Genomic DNA, 18,658 nt, shown 5'->3' on the forward strand with positions numbered 1-18,658 from the left:
GCAGCCTCTATTTCAGAGTTTCAGGATTTGGCAACCCGGACTGCAAAGGCTGAGGCCTGGGAGACCCATGCTTTTGAGGCTCAGACCAGGGCCAACAGCCAACCCAAGCAAAATGTGACAGCTACCTCAATCATGAAGCAGAAACACTCGAAGGAAAAGGTGGAAGTGACAGAGAAGGAAGGTACCTTCCTTGTGCGTCCACTCTGGCCCCAAAAATTTCATTATATTCTGACTTTGGTGGGCTACTCTTTGAGGCCAACCCAGCTCTGGAACTTTGTCCACCTCTGGATTCACAAAGGAGGCTGTAAGTCTTGATTCATAAGGGGCTAGCAGGACAGAAGACTGTCCAGGCTTCAATTTATAACATCTCTGAGATATGTAGATGTTGGAGACTTGGTACTTTGAGCGGGATAGGTATGAAGTGCCTGAATACCTGGGGGAATGAAAAAGGGTAGAGGTACAGGAGGATGATAGGGCTGGAGACCTGGTCATGGGTGGGGTAGAAATTAGGTATTTAGGTCTTCCAGAAATTAGGAACTAGGGGACCAGATGTGGGACAGTGAGGGATGTAGAAACAGATGAATGCTGGTGGTAAGCATGTCTTCCTGGGCCTGTGAATAAATCTGGGTACTGAAAGCCCAGAAGTTTTTCAGAACCCCTCCTAAATCCTTTTCACAGGTAGCTTCTTCATGATCTATATCATCATTCTGGTCTTTGTTGGGATTCCTCTCCTTTTCCTGGAGATGGCAGTTGGCCAGATGCTGCAGCAGGGTAGCCTGGATTTGTGGAAGATCATTGGCCCCTGGGCTGGTGGAGTGGGGTACATCAGCTTCATGGTGAGGAGCACTGGGATGCTGAGGCCTACCTTAATACCCCACCCACATCCCAACGTCCATGGGTCAAGTCCCTTCTGTCCCTTAGCGCTCTGTCAGATCCCCTCCTTTTTCCTGTCCCTAGCCTTCCTCCCCAGCCACTTCCTCCCTGGTTTCCAGGTGTGCTTCATCACCAGTACGTACACAAATGTGTTCAATTCTTGGATCCTCTTCTACTTGAGCCACTTCTTCCAGTTCCCTGTTCCATGGGAGAAATGTCCCTTATTGAAGAATGCCAGTGACTTTGGTGAGGAGGAAATGAGAGAGGAAGAGAAGGGGAAAATAGCTGGAAGGAAATTTGGAAGAGGAGAAAGGAGCAAGGAAGGAGGGACAAGGAAAAGGAAGAGAGAAGGAAAAATAATTGGGAGGGGAAGGTATAGGGAAGTGAGTGGGAATAAAGAAGAGGGGAGGGGTTACCCTGTCTAGCAGGCATATCCAAAGCCAGGTCCCTCCAGATCCAGCCTGTGCACGGACGACACCCTCCGTCTACTTCTGGTACCAGCAGACCTTGAAGGCTTCAGACAGAATTGAGGATGGTGGGCCACCGGTCTTAAGTCTGAGCCTTCCCTTATTTGTGTCCTGGTGTCTCATTGGTGTTTTTATCATCAATGGACTCCAGTCCATTGGGAAGGTGAGCCACTATTTTTGTATTCCTTGATATTCTTAGAAGCTCTAACCCATTCCTCACTTTGTTACATGTGGATCTAATTTTTCACTCTTTCTAGCCTTTTACTCCCACTAGCCCCTGACTCCTGCTGAAAGCTTTTTTTTTTAAACTCCTACTAATTCCTGACTCAGAATTTTTGATCCCTGCTGACTGTTGTTTGGCTCCTACTGGTACATGATTGCTGATATGTCCTACTCTCAATTCAGGTAATGTATGTCTTGGTACTACTTCCCTATTTCATCCTCTTCTGTTTCCTTATCCGGAGTCTACTGCTGGAAGGGGCAATATATGGCCTTCAACATTTGCTGGTTGCCAAGGTGAGGTATCTCTTCCTCAAAAGTTATCATGGCTGCCTGTTTTTAAGGCCTTCTTTCTGTGTCATCTCATTCTGTGCTTCCCCCAACTCCCCCCCAGCATTTCTACTATAGTCGTCTCTTGTTCTTTAAATCTCTCTTACACTTGACTTTTCCCTTTTAGGTGTCAGCTTTGTACAATGTAAATGTGTGGTCAAGAGCAGGGAGCCAAGTTGTGTTTCAGCTGGGCCTAGGCTTTGGCCCCATTGTCTCCTTAGCCTCGCACATGCCCCAGTCCAACAACTGTGTCATGGATACCTTCATCATGGCTGTGGTCATCGTGGTCACCTTATTGCTTTTTACAACTTTCATCCTCTCAGTGCTGGGCTTCTGGGCTACAGTCCTCACATACCGCTGCAATGAGAAGTAAGACCAGCTCCTTAATTGAGGGTCCAAGTCCCAGGGAATTTCAGAACTCAGAGACCTTAATCCTAAAGATGCTACAAAGAACCAGACTCTCACATCTCCACCTCAGATGTAATTGCAAATTGCTACTTTCCCCTATAGCTAAAAACACAGGATAGAATCCTCAGTCATGTTTTATCTTTCTCAGAACCCTTTTCTAGCTCTAGAAATGTTGAGTCTGCCAGCTATCTACCTTAGAGTGGATATGCTAACAGAGATATGATAAAAATGATAAACATTCAAATTACTCTATTTCTAGATACACAAAATTGTGTTTAAGGCCACACCCATACAGAGAACTGTCCAGAGCCCTCCATTTCCTGAATTCTTTTTTTTAAAAATTTTTTAATATTTATTGTTTAGTTTTCGGCGGACACAACATCTTTTGTTTTTGTATGTGGTGCTGAGGATCGAACCCGGGTCGCACGCATGCCAGGCGAGCGCGCTACCGCTTGAGCCACATCCCCAGCCCCATTTTTCCTGAATTCTTAACTGTGGACTCCCAAATTTAACAATTTTTGTTCATCTAGCATATTAAATTCAAAAGGATTCTCAGTAGTAAAGCCGTTTTTGTCTGATAACTTATTTATTCTTTGGCTTTAATTCCAAAAACATCCACTAGGGATTTTTGTATTCTATTTTATTTTATTCACTTATTTTCATAGTACTCAGGATTGAACCTAGGGCCTCATACATGCTGGGCAAGTGCCCTATCACTGAGATACATTCCTAGCCCTTGTTTTTCATTGACATATTACTCATTGTACATATTTATGGAATGTAGTGATGTTTATACACACACACACATATATAACATATAATGATAAAATCAGGGTATTTACCATATTTATCTCAAATATTTATCATTTCTTATAGTGAGATTGTTTAAAATTCTTTCTTCTAGTTACTTTGAACTAATACAACATTGTTAATTGTAATCACCTTACTGTGCAATAGAATATCAGAACTTATTCTTCTTATGTCCACTGACTGTTTTCCCTACTATGAAAATACTCTTTGTATACCATGGAGATTTGGACAGGTGAATCAGAAAAACATTTCTTGTTTTCCTTTGGGTTTCAGTTTTGGAGGGAGAAGGAGAAAGAAATTAGATACTAAGACAGTCATACCTTGTGATAACTGGAAGGAATGGTGGTGGGAAATCACTGCAGAGGACAGAGCCATTAATTTCTGTCTCAGCAAGCCAGATAAGGCCTTTCAGAGGAGTTGGGATTATAGGTGTGTGCCACTGTGCCTGGCTTTAGTAGCATGTTTTTAAAACCGTTGCCAAATCCATGGTCATGAAGATTTGCCCCTATGTTCCCTTCTAAGAATTGAAAAACAGTTTCAACTCTTAAATTTAGTCTTTTGATCAATTTTGAGTTCCTTTTTTGCATAGGAATATAATTTAAGGGTTAAACTTCATTCTTTTGTGTGTAGAAGTCTAATTAGCACCTTTTCATGTTGAAACTTCTTTCCCAATTCAGTGGTCTTGGCACCCTTGTTGAAAATTAACTGGCCACAGACATGAGGGTCCATTTCTGGCTCTTAATTCTGTTTCATTGGTTTATGTGACATTCTCATACCAGTATCTCACTGTATTCATTACTGTTATTTTGTAATACATTTTGAAATTAACATGTGTGAGCCTTCAAGCTTCCTTTTTTTTTTTTTTTTTTAAGATGGGTAGACTACAAGTTTGGGGTCAGTCTGGGCAACTTAGCAAAATCCTGTCCCAAAATAAAACTTTAAAAAGGCAGGGATATGTAGCTCTATGATAGAGGGCTTGCCTAGAATGTGCATGGCCCTGGGTTCAGTCTCCAGCACTGCAAGAGCAAACAAACACTAAAAGCAAAGGCAACAAAAGAAAAAATAGATAAATTGGACTTCATCAAAGAACATTATGAAGAGAGTGAAAAAACACCTAAAGTATGGGAGAAAATATTTGCAAATTATACATTTGACAAGATCTGGGACATATAAAGGACTTCTGCAACTTAACAACAAAAAGACAATCCAATATTTAAAATGGACAAAGTATTCAAATAGACTTTTCTTCAAATATACACAAATGAACAGTAAACACATGAAAAGATGCTCAGCAGCATTAGTTATTAGAGAAATGCAAATCAAAGCCACAGTGAGATACTATTTCACATCTACTGTTAGCTATAATTTTTTAAAAAAAGAAAATAAGTTTTGGTGAAAATGGAGAAATTGGAATCCTTGTGCATTGCTGGTTGGAGTTTAAAATGGTGAAACTACTGTGCAGTTTAGCAGTTCTTCAAAAAGTTAAACAATTTGTTGACCCAACAATTCCATTTCTAGGTATATGTCTAAAAGAATTAAAAAGGAACTTGAACAGATACTTGTTGAAAGAGATACTTGATCACATATCAGAGAGAGATGTGAATGTTTATAGCAGCATCATTTATAATAGCCAAAGTTGAAAACAACCCACATTTCCATCAACAAATAAATAGATAAATGTGGTACATATACACAATGGGTTGTTCATCCATAAAAAGGAATTACATTCTGATATATGCTGTAACTTTTTAAAAATAACTTTATTTATTCACTCATTTTTTTATGTGATGCTTAGGATTGAATCCAGTGCCTCATACGTGTTAGGCAATCGCTCCAGCACTGAGCCACACCCCAGCCCCATGTGCTGTAGCTTTAATGAATCTTGAACGCATGCTAAGTGAAATAAGCTAGATACAAAAAGATAAATATTGTATGTCCACTTACTTGAAATATTTAGAATAGATAAATACAGTATACAGATAAATACAGAGACAGAAAGTAGATTAGAAATTGCCAGAAGTTGGGGGAAGGGAAAGCTGAATTACTGCTTAATGGATAGAGTTTATGTTTAGAATAATAACATGGAATTGGAAATAGTGGTGATGGATGAATGTAATTCTTGCCAGTAAATTGTATACCAACTTTACAATGATTAAAACAAAATTCCATATTATAACTACAATAAAAGAGGACCTCAACCTTGAAAAAAAATTCAAATTCACTCAAAACTTAAAGTACTGTATTCCATTTATTAAAGCACAAAACTTTAAAAAGCTTGACAACCCATTCTGTTGATGAGAATACTTGATCAAATAGAATTAGATAAATAAAATAGCTAAATAGAATTTAGCTATTTTATTTTATATTATTTAAGTGCTGAGTATTGAGCCTAAGGCCTCAGTGGACTTTTTTTCTGTTCTCTTAGCAATTAAATGATGACCCTAGAATTTACAGTATGCATTCTTGATTTCAGTGTCTAAAGGAAATCAGTACTGTATCCTCTTCCAAAACAAGGGAAATAAAACTCTATATGCATTTACATGGGAATTATACATCATGTATTTTGATTTTAATTTTTTTTCTAAAATTTACATTTATTATGCAAAAATGTGATTAGATGTACTACCTCCTATTTTACCATTTTCTTTTTATTGTTTCTTGTTAACCAGGCCTTCCATTTATGATTTCCATCTACTTGAAGAATATCCTTTCAAATTTTTCAGTGAGGGTCTGCTAATGAGAATTCCATGTTTTTCTCCTTTTAAAATATCTTTATTTCACAGTGTTTTGAAATCTCTTGTATCTACCTATAGATTGCTAGCGTGGCAGGACCTTTCTACCCCAGCACATTGAAGATAGACCACTCTCTGCCAGCTTTAATTGTGATTGTTGAGAATTTAGCTGTCAGAAGGTAACCTCTCTTTTTACCTTTTAAGATTGTTTCTTTATTTGGTTTTCTGTAATTTCATTATAATGTATCCAAGGGAGAATTCGTTTTATTTTCTTGAGTTATTTTGGCTTCTTGTGTCTGTAGATTGCTGTTTTTTATTTGCTTCAGAAATTCTCAGCCATTATTTCTTTACATATTGCCTCTGCCTCATTAGCACTCTCATCTTATTTGTTAGACCTATTTACTATATACTCCAGGTCTGGTAAACTGTCAGTATTTTCTGTTTCCCTTACCTAGTCAATCACTAATGTTTTCTATCACTATAGATTTGTCTTTAATACAGTAAATGGAATCATATTCTATGCATTCTTATATCTGACTAGCTAGCATAATGTTTTGTTTTTAATTTATATTACTGAATGTTGGGAAGTTTGTTCCTTTTGGGGAGAGAGTTCTGGGGATTTGAACCCAGGGGCACTTTACCACTGACCTACATCCCCAACCCTTTTTATTTTGAGACAGGCCTTGTTAAGTTGCTGAGGCTGGCCTCAAACTTAGAGCCCTCCTGCCTCAACTACCCCATTTGCTGGGATTTCAGGCATGTGCCACCGTGCCTGGCTTAAGTTTCAGTTTCTTTTTTATAATATTTATTTCTTAGTTGTAGTTAGACACAATACCTTTATTTTATTTATTCTTATGTGGTGCTAAGGATCGAACCCAGGGCCTCACACATGCTAGGCGAGTGCTCTGCCGCTGAGCCACAATCCCAGCCCTTAAATTTCGGTTTCTTATTGCTAATTTTAGTATATTGAAATGTAGCAGAGTTGTGTGTATGGATCTTGCTGGACTCATGTATTGGTTCTTGTAGCTTTAGGTTTTTGTAATACACAATCATGGTTGGCAAATAAAGATTTGACTTTTTCTTTCTGATCTTTTAAAAATCATTTAAATTAAATTCTGCTTTATTGGACTGGCTATAATCTCCAGTTCTCAGTTAGATAGGAGTAGGATAGGATATCTTTGCATTTTGCTATTCTCAGGGGGAAGCAGTGTTTCACCTGTGCATTATTTGTTGAAGGAACTTTGATTCTGTTCCTAGTTTTCTGTGAGTTTTTACAAATGTGTGCTGAGATTTTGTTAAGCTTTTATTACATAATTATTGAAATGATTGCATATCCAACCATGGTTTTCCTGCTTAGGTATCTATTTCTCCTATATTTTGTTAATGTGGTACATTGTAACACTTTAACTACATCTCACAAATTTTGATACATTGTTTTGTTTTCACTCAAAATAATAAATACTTTTTTCCTTCTAATTTCTTCTTTGACCCTTGGCTATTTAGAAGTATTTTTAAAATTTTCCAAGTATTTGGGTTTTAACTCTTTAGTTGTTATTAATGATTTAATATTCAGTGTCATTGTTGCTGGGCGTGGTGGTGCACACCTGTAATTCCAGCCACTTAGGGGCTAAGACAGGATCACAAATTTAAGGCCAGCCTCAGCAACTTAGTGAGGCCCTAAGTAACTTTGAGTCCCTGTCTCTAAATAAATAAATAGAAAAGGCTATGGGATGTTGCTAAATGGTAAAGCACCCCTGAGTCCAACCCTAGTACATAGTAATAGTAACAAAAACAATAGTAGGAGTAATAATAGTAATAATCAATGCCATTGCAGAAAATAGTTGCAATTCCTTTATTTTACTTTATGGCTCAGTGTATGGTCTATCTTGGGAAATATTCCATGTGCACTTTAGAAGAACATACATTCTGCTATTGTTGGATGGAGTGGCCTATAAATGCCAATTAGATCAATTTGTTTGATATTTGTTCAAGTCTATGTATGGGAATTTTTTATCTATTTATCCTGTTAATTGCTGAAAGAGAGTGGTGACACCAACTATGAATGTGGGTTTCTCTCTTTTATTTTCTCTAAGGCTGAGTGATCTTCCATTGTGTAGATGTACCACATGTGAATTGAGCTACTGTAAACATTGATGTGGCTGTGTTACTGTAGTAAACTGATTTTTAAGTCCTTTGGGTATAAACCGAGAAGTAGGATAGCTGGGTCAAATGTAGTTCCATTCCAAGTTTTCTTAGGAATCTCCATACTGCTTTCCAAAGTGGTTGCACTGATTTGCAGTCCCACCAGCAATGTATGAGTGTACCTTTTACCCCACATCCTCGTCAATGCTTTTATTGCTTGTATTCTTGATAATTGCCATTCTGACTGGGGTGAGATGAAATCTTAGTTTTGATTTGCATTTCTCTAATAGCTAGAGATGATGATCATTTTTCCATGTTTGTTGATCGATTGTATTTCTTCTTCTGTGAAGTGTCTGTTCAGTTCCTTAGCCCATTTATTGAATGAATTATTTGGGGGGTTTTTTGGTAGTAAGTTTTTTGAGTTCTTTATATATCCTGGAGATTAGTGCTGTATGTGAGGTGTGTGAGCCCCATTCTGTAGGCTCTCTTTTCACATTATTGATTGTTTCCTTTGCTGAGAAGAAACTTTTTAGTTTGAATCCATCCCATTTATTGATTCTTATTTTACTTTTTGTGCTTTAGAAGTCTTGTTAAGGAAGTCAGGTCTTAAGCCAACATGATGAAGATTTGGGCCCACTTTTTCTTCTATTAGGCATAAGGTCTCTATTCTAGTGCCTAAGGTTTTTTTTTTTTTTAATATTTACTTTTTAGTTTTCGGCGGACACAGCATCTTTGTTTGTATGTGGTGGTGAGGATCGAACCCGGGCTGCGCGCATGCCAGGCGAGCACACTACCGCTTGAGCCACATCCCCAGCCCGTGCCTAAGTTTTTGATCCACTTTGAGTTGATTTTTTGTGCAGTGTGAGAAATAGAAGTTTAATTTCATTTTGCTATATAAAGATTTATTTATCCGTCTGGTCCTGGGCTTTTCTTGGTTGGTAGACTTTTTTTTCCTTAAATATTTTTTTTTAGTTGTTTTCCCAGCACCATTTGTTAAAGAGGCTATCTTTTCTCCAGTGTATATTTTTGGCATTTTTGTCTAATATAACTATATTTATGTGGATTTTTATCTGTGTCTTCTATTTTTTACCATTGGTCTACATATCTGTTGTGGTGAAAACACCACACCTTTTTTGTTACTATTGCTCTGTAGTATAGTTTGGGGTCTGGTATTGTGATACCTCCTATTTCACTCTTACTAAGGATTGCTTTGGCTATTCTGAGTCTTTTATTTTTCCAAATGAATATCATGATTGCTGTTTCTAGCTTCTGTGAAGAATGTCATTGGGATTTTAATAGGAATTGCATTAAATATGTATAACAGTTTTGTAGTTTGACCATTTTGACAATATTAATTTTGCCTGTCTAAGACTGTGGGAGATCTTTCACTCTCCTAAGATCGTCTTCAATTCCTTTCTTTAGTGTTCTGTAGTTTTCATTGTAGAGGTCTTTTACCTCCCTTGTTAGATGGATTCCCAAATATTTTATTTTTTTTTCTTTTGAGGCTATTGTGAATGGGGTAGTTTTCCTAATTTCTCTTGTAGTAGATTCATTGCTTATGTATAGAAATGTATTTGATTTATGGGTACTGATTTTTTATCCTGCTACTTTGCTGAATTCATTTATTAGTTCTTGAAGTTTTCTTGTGGAATTTTTGCATTTTCTATATAAATATAAAATCATGTCATCAGCAAATTGTGATAGTTTGGGTTCTTCTTTTCCTATTTATAACCCTTTAATTTCTTTCGTCAGTCTGATTGCTTTAGCTAGAGTTTCAAGGACTATGTTGAATAGAAGTGGTGAAAGAGGGCATCCATGTGTTGCTACAGTTTTTAGAGGAAATGTTTTCAATTTTTCTCCATTTAGAATGATGGCATTGGGCTTAGCTTAGATAGCTTTATACAATGTTGAGGTGTGTTCCTACTATCCCTAGTTTTTCCCATGTTTTGAATATGAAGAGGTGCTGTATTTTTTTCAAATGCTTTTTCTGTATCTATTGAGATAATCATATGATTCTTGTCTTTAAGTCTATTGATATGATGTATTACATTTATTGATTTACATGTTGAACCAACCTTGCATCCCTTGGATGAAAGCCACTTGATCATAGTGTACTATATTTTTAATATGTTTTTTATGTGATTTGCCAGGATTTTATTGGCAATTTTTATGTCTATGTATCTAGGAATATTGGTCTGAAGTTTTCTTTCCTTGATACGTCTTTGTCTGATTTTGGTATCAGGGTGATACTAGCCTCATAGAATGAGTTTGGAAGGGTTTGCTCCTTTCCTATTTCATGGCATAATTTGTAGAGTATTGATATTAGTTCTTCTTTGAAGGTCTTGTAGAACTTGGCTGAGAATCTGTCTGGTCCTGGGCTTTTCTTGGTTGGTAGACTTTTTTTTCCTTAAATATATATATATATATATATATATATATTTTTAGTTGTAGTTTTAGTTTAGTTGTAGAGAGATCACGAACATGCTGAACTCTTTTATTGGGGAAAGCCATTTAAATGAGGCAAGGGGTAGGATTATAAGGGAACAGGTGAGTGTAGCTCAACCCCTCTGGGTGTTGCCTACTCCTAGGGCTACTCCCAGGGCCACACCTTATTATCTGAGTGAGGGAAAAGACTTGAGTCACAAGTCATGGCACTAGGCGCCAGACTAAGTGATCTTTCAGATCCCCGTGGTGCATCAGGACTTAAAGGTGTGTGCAGTGGCTCCTCACACACAATACTTTAATTTAATTAATTTATTTTTATGTGGTGCTGAGGGTGGAACCCAGTGCCTCACACGTGGTGGGCGAGTGCTTTACCTCTGAGCCACAACCCCATACCAAACTGGCTTTTGATGGTGTCTTCTATTTCATTGCTTGAGATTGATCTGTTTAAATTATGTATGTCCTCCTGGTTCAGTTTGGGTAGGTCATATGTCTCTAGAAATTTGTTTATGTGTTTGAGATTTTATTGGAGTATGCATTTTCAAAATAGTTTCTAATTATCTTCTGTATTTCAATAGTGTCCATCGTAATTTCCTTTTTCAACATAAATTTTAGTAATTTGAGTTTTCTCTCTCGTTAGCATAGCGAAGGTTTATCAATTTTGTTTATTTTTTCAAATAACTAACTTTTTGTTTCAATTTCATTGATTTCAGCTCTGATTTTAATTATTACTGTCTTCTACTTTTGGTATTGATTTGTTCTTCTTTTTCTTTTTTTTTAAAGAGAGAGAGAGGGCTGGGGATGTGGCTCAAGTGGTAGCGCGCTTGCCTGGCATGCGTGCGGCCCGGGTTCGATCCTCAGCACCACATACAAACAAAGATGTTGTGTCCGCCAAGAACTAAAGAATAAATATTTTAAAAATTCCCTCTCTCTCTTTCTTTAAAAAAAAAAAAGAATTAAAGAGAGAGAGAGAGAATTTTTTAATATATTTTTTTAAGTTCTCGGCGGACAAAACATCTTTGTTGGTATGTGGTGCTGAGGATCGAACCCAGGCCGCACGCATGCCAGGCGAGCGCGCTACCGCTTGAGCCACATCCCCAGCCCCTTGTTCTTCTTTTTCAAGGGCTTTGAGATATAATGTTAGGTCATCTATTTGTTGTTATTTGTGTTCTTTTAATGAATAAGCTCAATGCAATGAACTTTCCTCTTAGCACTGCCTTCATATATTAGGGCTACCCAGAGATTTTGTTATATTGTATTGGTGTTCTCATTTACCTCTAAGAATTTTTTTTATCTCCTCCCTGATATCTTCAGCTATCCATTGTTCATTCAGTAGCATATTATTTAGTCTCTAGGTGTTGGAGTAGCTTGTATTTTTTATTTTACCATTGATTTATAATTTCATTCAATTTTGATCTGATTGAATTCAGGGTAGTATCTCTGAATTCAATTTATCTGAGTGAGGGAAAAGACTGAGTATTTGGTATTTGCTGAGAGATGCTTTGTGGCATAACATACAGTCTATTTTAGAGAAGGATTTATGTGCTGCTGAAAAGAAAGTGTATTCACTTAATGATGGATGAAATACTCTCTATATATCCATTAAATCTAAATCATTGATTGTATTATTTAGTTCTATGGTTTCTTTGTTTAGTTTTTGTTTAGAAGATCTATCCAGTGGTGAGAGAGGTGTGTTAAAGTCACCCAGTATTATTGTGTTGTGGTCCATTTGATTCTTGAAATTGAGAAGTGTTTGTTTGATATATGTAGATGTTCCATTGTTTGGGGGACAAATATTTACAACTGTTATATCTTGTTGATGTATGATTATTATGTATAAAATGTCCCTCTTTATCCCTTCTGACTAACTTTGGTTTGAAGTTTAAAGTTTACTTTATCTGATATGAGGATGGAAACCCCTTCTTGTTTACACACTCCATATGAGTGATATGTTTTTTCCTCAACCTTTCACCTTCAGTCTGTGGATGTCTTTTCCTAGGAGTTTAGTCTCTTGAAGAGAGCATAATGTTGGGTATTTTTAAAAAATCCAATCCGCCAGTCTATATCTTTTGACTGATGAGTTTAGGACATTAACATTCAGGGTTATTATGGAGATATGATTTGTATTCCAGGTCATTTTGATTTATTTTTTGTTTTTTAACTTGATATCTATTCTGCTGTTAATTTCATCTAGGGAATTTTTCATTTTAGGTATTGTATTTTAATTTCTAGAACTTGTATTTGTTCTTATATCTTCAGTTTCTCTAATTATTAGTTTCATGTTTTTCTTTAAATGACTTAACATAGTTTTAATATCCTTGATTGCTGATGCTGTCATTTAGTAGTCTGTGTTATTTGCTGATTTTTCTCTTGATTATGAATCACATTTTCCTCCTTCTTAATTTGTTCATTAATTTTTTCCTGAAGAATGAACTTTGTGAGTTTTACATGTTTGAGTATTTGATTTTTGTTACCTTCCTTTAATGAGTATTGAACCTTGTTCTAGCAGGTACTTTAATTATTATCCATTTTGATTTTTTTGTTTGTATGTTTTTTTTTTTGTTTGTTTGTTTGTTTTTTGATTTTTTTTTTTTGAGATGGGATTTCCCTGTGTTGCCCAGGTTGACCTCAAACTTCTGGGCTCAAGCTGTCTTCCCACCTCAGTTTCTACAGTAGCTGAAACTATGGGTGCACATCACCACACCTGGCTGATCCTTTTGAGACTGTTTTTTAAGTCTCATTAAAGTGGATCTAGAGATGCCTTTTTCCCCAGTGTAGCTCAGTCCCACTTCTAAGACTTGGCCTTTCTGGGATTTCTACAGAATAACTCACCTAGAACTTGGATGTTCTGCAGTTATTCTTTACGTGCCCTTGTGGATTTTCACCCTATATATATCTTAATATTCAGCAAAGACTCAAGGAGACCTCTTTGGAAATTTCTGGAATATTTTCTCATAGCTATATCTCCTCCAGAATTCTTCCCTGCTTTGGCCTCCCTGAACTCCATCATTATTGCCTCATTGAGACCATCATGCTTTTCTTACAATCTTGCTCCCTGTTCTTCAGACTAGAATGTATCTTCAGGCAGAAAACTGGGGTGATTGTATGACACATATCAGTCAGTTGCTTTCTTATCTCAGGAAGTCCTGTGCTGTTATCTAATATCTATAGATAATTACTTTGTTTAACTGTTTAGCTGTATACAGTAGTAGGGTAAATCAGGTCTCTGTTACTCCATTGTGACTGAATGTCGAAATACCCACTGAATTTTACATTACAGTTATTTTATTTCAAGAGGTTCTTTTGAGTTTTCTTTTTAATTTTTTTAGTTGTAGATGGACACAGTACCTTTATTTATTTGTTTGTTTGTTTATTTTTATGTGGTGCTGAGACTTGAATCACAGCCTCACATATGCTAGGGAAGCACTCTACTACTGAGCCACAGCCCCAGCCCCTCTGTTTACTTTTTTAAAATCTTCATATTTGGGCTGGCACGTGTGAAGCACAGAGTTCAATCCTCAGCACCACACAAAATAAATAAATAAATAAAAATAAAACAAAGGTATTGTGTACATCTACAACTAAAATTTTTTTAAATCTTCATGATTAATGTATAATTTCTTACTCCCTAAAAATGTTTTAAAATTTGTCTTCTATTGGTTAATATAGTTTTACTGTAATCCTTGATAATTCTAACATGTGGAAGTCACCATAAGTATTATTTTTACTGCCGTGTTCCTGGTGGTTATTGCTCAAAGTGTTTTGTTTTTGTGTATCTGGTTGTCTTGGACTGTGTTCTGCTTATTTGTTCATCTTGGAGGACCACTATAGAAATTCGTAAAGGCCTAGGATCAAGTCATAGTCTTTCAGAAATAATAAGATTTTTGATGTATAGGGGCATTAGAAACTGCTTGAAACTCAGTTGTTGGCCTAAGTTTTGGTGATACGAAACATTGGGCTTTAAATTCAACAAGTCAGAAACTTTAAAAATCTCCCCTTGTTTTGCTCATTTCTAAAACAACTTTCCTTGTATTCCCTATTGTGTGGAAGGACTGGATGCAAGCTCCTAGATCATTTTTATACTGAAGGTGTAACCCTTTGGATTTAAGAGGGATCTTCTGGTTTGGGCAGGCTCTAGCATTTGATATCTGGCTTGTATGCCCCCCTTTTATATCTAAAAGGTCATGAAAGTGGAAACTGTATGTACAGGTTTTTTTGTGTGTTCAGCATATGCCTTCAGGATAAAATGTCTTTGGAAGTCCCTCTGTTCTTGTCTCCACTTCAGATTTTGTCTGATAAAATTCTTATTATCCTGTCAACAGGTATCAGGGTTTGCCCAGGCTGAGCCACATCTCTAGCCTTTTTTTATTATTATTTTGATACTAGGTCTCATTAAGTTCCTTAGGGCCTTGCTAAGTTGTTGAAGCTTACTTTGAAATTGAGATCCTCATGTCTAGCTTCTGAACTGCTGGGAACACAGGTGTGTGCCACCACACCTGGATGCCAACATTTTTATAATTTTAAGATTAAAAATATTTTGCAGCCTCCTTTCTGAGGGATACTGAAGATTCAACCCAGGGGCACTTTACCACTGAGCCACATTCCCAGCCCTTTATTTTTTAATTTTGAGACAGGGTCTCACTAAGTCACTAAGGTTAGATTTGAACTTGAGATCTTACTACCTCACAACCTAGGATTAAAGGTCTGGGCCATCACACCTAGCTCTTCCAGTCAAGATTTCCAATAAGAAGATTAGTACAAATATCTAACAGGACTATTATCAGAACAGCATATAGTATTCCATTTTCTAAAATGTGATCAAACTATATTTATTTTCCTGAAACTTACATTTTGCTTTTATCAGTCAATATTGGAAAACCCTCCATTGCAGTTCTCATAGAGCAATGTACTAAATTTTTAAAGATTTATACAAGTTAGCCAAGTGAAGAATGAGGATGGCCTGGGATATCATAACATGACAGGGCATGGTTAAATCTGACCAGAATATGGAATATTAAATGAGTCACAGTGGAAGATGAGGCTGGAATAGTCAGCAGGGGTGAGATCAAAAAGTCCCCAAAACAGTTTCTCTCATGTAGCACAACTCCTTGGGAGCATTGCACCCATCATAGTCCAGGCAAACTGCTCCCTGATATTCCATAATATGACACTTAGAAGGCTGGTTTTTACCCATGAGTCTGAGAAAGGAAGGAGGAAATGTGGTAATAATAGCCCCCGTCACTAGAGTAGAGACCACAGATTTCCCAAGAAGATCCCTTTTTCTGCAGTCTACTCTGATTGAAATTCTTCAGACTCACAAAAACGAATTCATGTCTGAAGATGGGTGCCTTTTGGTTTCACTCCAGACTCAACCTTGCCTAGATCAGTAATGCTAAGCTAGTGAATACCTTTCTGACCTGGAGGACAAGGGAAAAGGGGAGGCCACTTCCTAAGGTGCCAAAGGATTCTCTTTGATCTAATCCCCTATCCTTAGGAATGTGGAAACACTCATAAAGCTGATAAACCTTGGGAAACTGCCTCCTGATGCTTATCCCCCTGCTGATCTGCGGGAAAACCCAACCTCCATCTATAACACCTGGCTCAACAGCCTTCCCCAGGATATCAAGAACATGGTCCTCAGCTACATACCTGAATGCAACATACAGGATCAGTTTTTGCAGGTCAGTAGAGATATCTGAAGACATGCCATGTGTTCTTCAAAGCCTCTGCACAGCAGAAATTTCAGCTTTTAATAGCACCAGAAAAAAAAATCCCAGAAGCTCCCTATAATCTGAAGCCCTGTAAATGCAAAGAACTATGGCTCACAAATGCCCTTCATGGGTAATGCTTGGTTTTCCATGTCAGAGGGTTAGCTTGGAGATCTGATTTTCTCAGTGATTCAGAGATTTCAGGGAGTTTTCCAGAAAAGGCAGAACATGTCTTTGTCTTTTTTAATTGTTATTGTTAAGTTCAAGGACACTAACTCCTGCCCTTTCTCTCCTTGCAGATTAAGGATAGCCAAAGCTTTTCATTCCTGATCTTTGCTGAATACACCTCATTTCTTCCCTGGTCTTCCCTCTGGTCTCTCCTCTTCTTTCTGTTGTTGCTGTTCAGAGAGCTGGGCATCATGGTAGGATTCATGCAGGGCATCATTCTCCCACTCCAGGACACCTTCTCTTCCCTCAGAAAACATACAGCACTGCTCACAGGTACTCTGACCTCTGTTCCTATTCCCACCCATGGCCCTGACTCCACTGAGACTCTTACCCTGACCTCCATTTAGCCCTTGTCATCTAGCTAGTCGTTTGATCTTGATGCAGACTCAATGTTTTCTCCAGTGGGTATCATTATGCTCCTGTACCTGTGTGGCCTCTTCTTCACTCGACCTTCAGGCATCTACTTCATGAGACTGCTGAATGAATACTGGATAGTCCTCCCCATCTTCTTCATCATCATATGTGAAAACATTACTGTAGCCTGGGCTTATGGGGCCAAGAGGTGATGTCCTAGGCCCAGGCTCCCATACAGCATGGGTTTGTAGGGAAGGTGGACCCTTCCTGGTTGCCAACTAGAGTGACATAGGGATCCTTAATTTCAAGGTCTTCTGAGAAATCTTCTGGTTTTTTTTTTATTTAATATACCTTTTGCATGCTTCATATGCACCAGACACTGTTTTAGTTACCAGGGATATGCATTGAATTCCTATCCTCACAAAACTTACATTCTAGTGGTGTAGATAGGCGATAAACAAATTAGTTACAAATAAGATAGTAAAAATAAGTGACAGGAGAAAATTCAAGGGTAAGGTAAGATGATCCAAAGTAGGAGCGCATGTGAGCATGATTCAGATAGGATTACCAGGAAGGCCTTTCTCTTCCCTGGAATGTAAGATGACGTGCAAGCAGACTACTGAGTGAAATGAGGAAGGGAACCATGACAAGGTTTTGAGAAAGAATATTCTAGGCAGGGAAACATTAAATACCAATGCCTGAATATGCATCATGCTTGGAGTTTTTGAAGAACAAGGAAGTCAAGAGAGGCTAAAATAGCATGTTAAGAGATGAGGGGAGGTAACAGGAGCCAGATTATGAGGACCTTATAAACCATGACAGGACCTAACATTTTATGCAGAATAAAATATGAAGCATTGAAAGGTTTTGAATAAGACAGTTTCATCATATTTATTTTTTAACAAGATATCTATGGCTGGTATGGTGGCACATACCTGTAATTCCAGCAACTTGGGAGACTGAGGCAGGAGGATTGCAAGTTCAAGAACAACTTCAGCAACTTAGTGAGGTCCTAAGCAACTTATCAAGATCCTGTCTCAAAATAAAAAGTCAAAAGGACTGGGGATGTGACTTCATGGTTAATTGCCCCTGGGTTCAATCCCTGGTACAAAAAAACATAAAAGGATAAAAAATAAATAAAAAGATATATGTAATTATATAAGAGGATAGACTGAATAGTCAAGTATAAAACTAGAACTGGGAGCTATATAATATTCCAAGTAAGAGCTAATAATGGCTTGGGTTAGGGTGGTAAAGCTGTAGTTTGAGAGAAGTGGTCTGATTTTGGAAGCCTCACTGGGCCACCACACTTTTTTTTGTCCTTTCACAGGTTCCTTGCAGACATGGCTGTCCTGTTGGACCGCCCCATCTCCTCCATCTGCAGTAGGCTATGGTGCTATGTGTCTCCAGTTGTGCTGCTATTCTTGTTGGTGATCATCCTGGTTGACCTTAGTATGAAGCCCATGACCTACATCGCCTGGGACTCAGTTGGTGTGAGCCTCCCTCCCCAGACCCAGGAGCCCCAGGGAGTGGGGTCAGATTTTTTAGTTACCTCCTGGCTGAAGAATCTGGTCATCACATTCCACTCCCTGTGTTCTCATTAGCCTTCTGCCTTGGTTCCCTTTCCACCTTTCCCCTCCACATGTCTTCTTCTTCTTCTGGGAACTTTGATATTCTAAACCCCTTTCCCATTTCTCCACAGTCAAAAGAGGTGCTTCGACCATACCCATCATGGGGACTATTCTTGGTCATCATCCTTTTTCTCATTGTCATCCTCCCAGTCCCTGTGTACTTAGTATACTGTCTCTGCAATGGGATGCCCTTCAAATCCAAGAATAAGAACAGGCTTATGATATTCTCCAAATCTCCACCCCCGAGTGACCAACCAGTGCTCCGTGAAAAGGTCCAAAAGGAGGAAATTCCACAAGGTGATAAAACAAAGTAG

The 18,658-nt window shown here is 37.8% G+C and overlaps 1 protein-coding gene across 1 annotated transcript; it reads left to right on the plus strand.

The window, feature by feature from the left end:
• Positions 1–132: 132 nt before the first annotated feature.
• On the plus strand, positions 133–18,658 carry SLC6A16 (solute carrier family 6 member 16; the record flags this gene model as incomplete). Its single annotated transcript, XM_081273672.1, has 11 exons — positions 133–181; positions 679–836; positions 993–1,119; positions 1,328–1,503; positions 1,746–1,856; positions 2,017–2,258; positions 15,918–16,104; positions 16,431–16,632; positions 16,762–16,921; positions 18,044–18,206; positions 18,416–18,658. 11 exons carry the CDS (start codon positions 133–135, stop codon positions 18,656–18,658), a joined length of 1,818 nt encoding a protein of 605 aa, XP_081129798.1.

The sequence above is a fragment of the Spermophilus citellus genome (genome assembly GCF_964194105.1).
Source record: "Spermophilus citellus genome assembly, chromosome: 18".
NCBI lineage: Eukaryota > Metazoa > Chordata > Mammalia > Rodentia > Sciuridae > Spermophilus > Spermophilus citellus.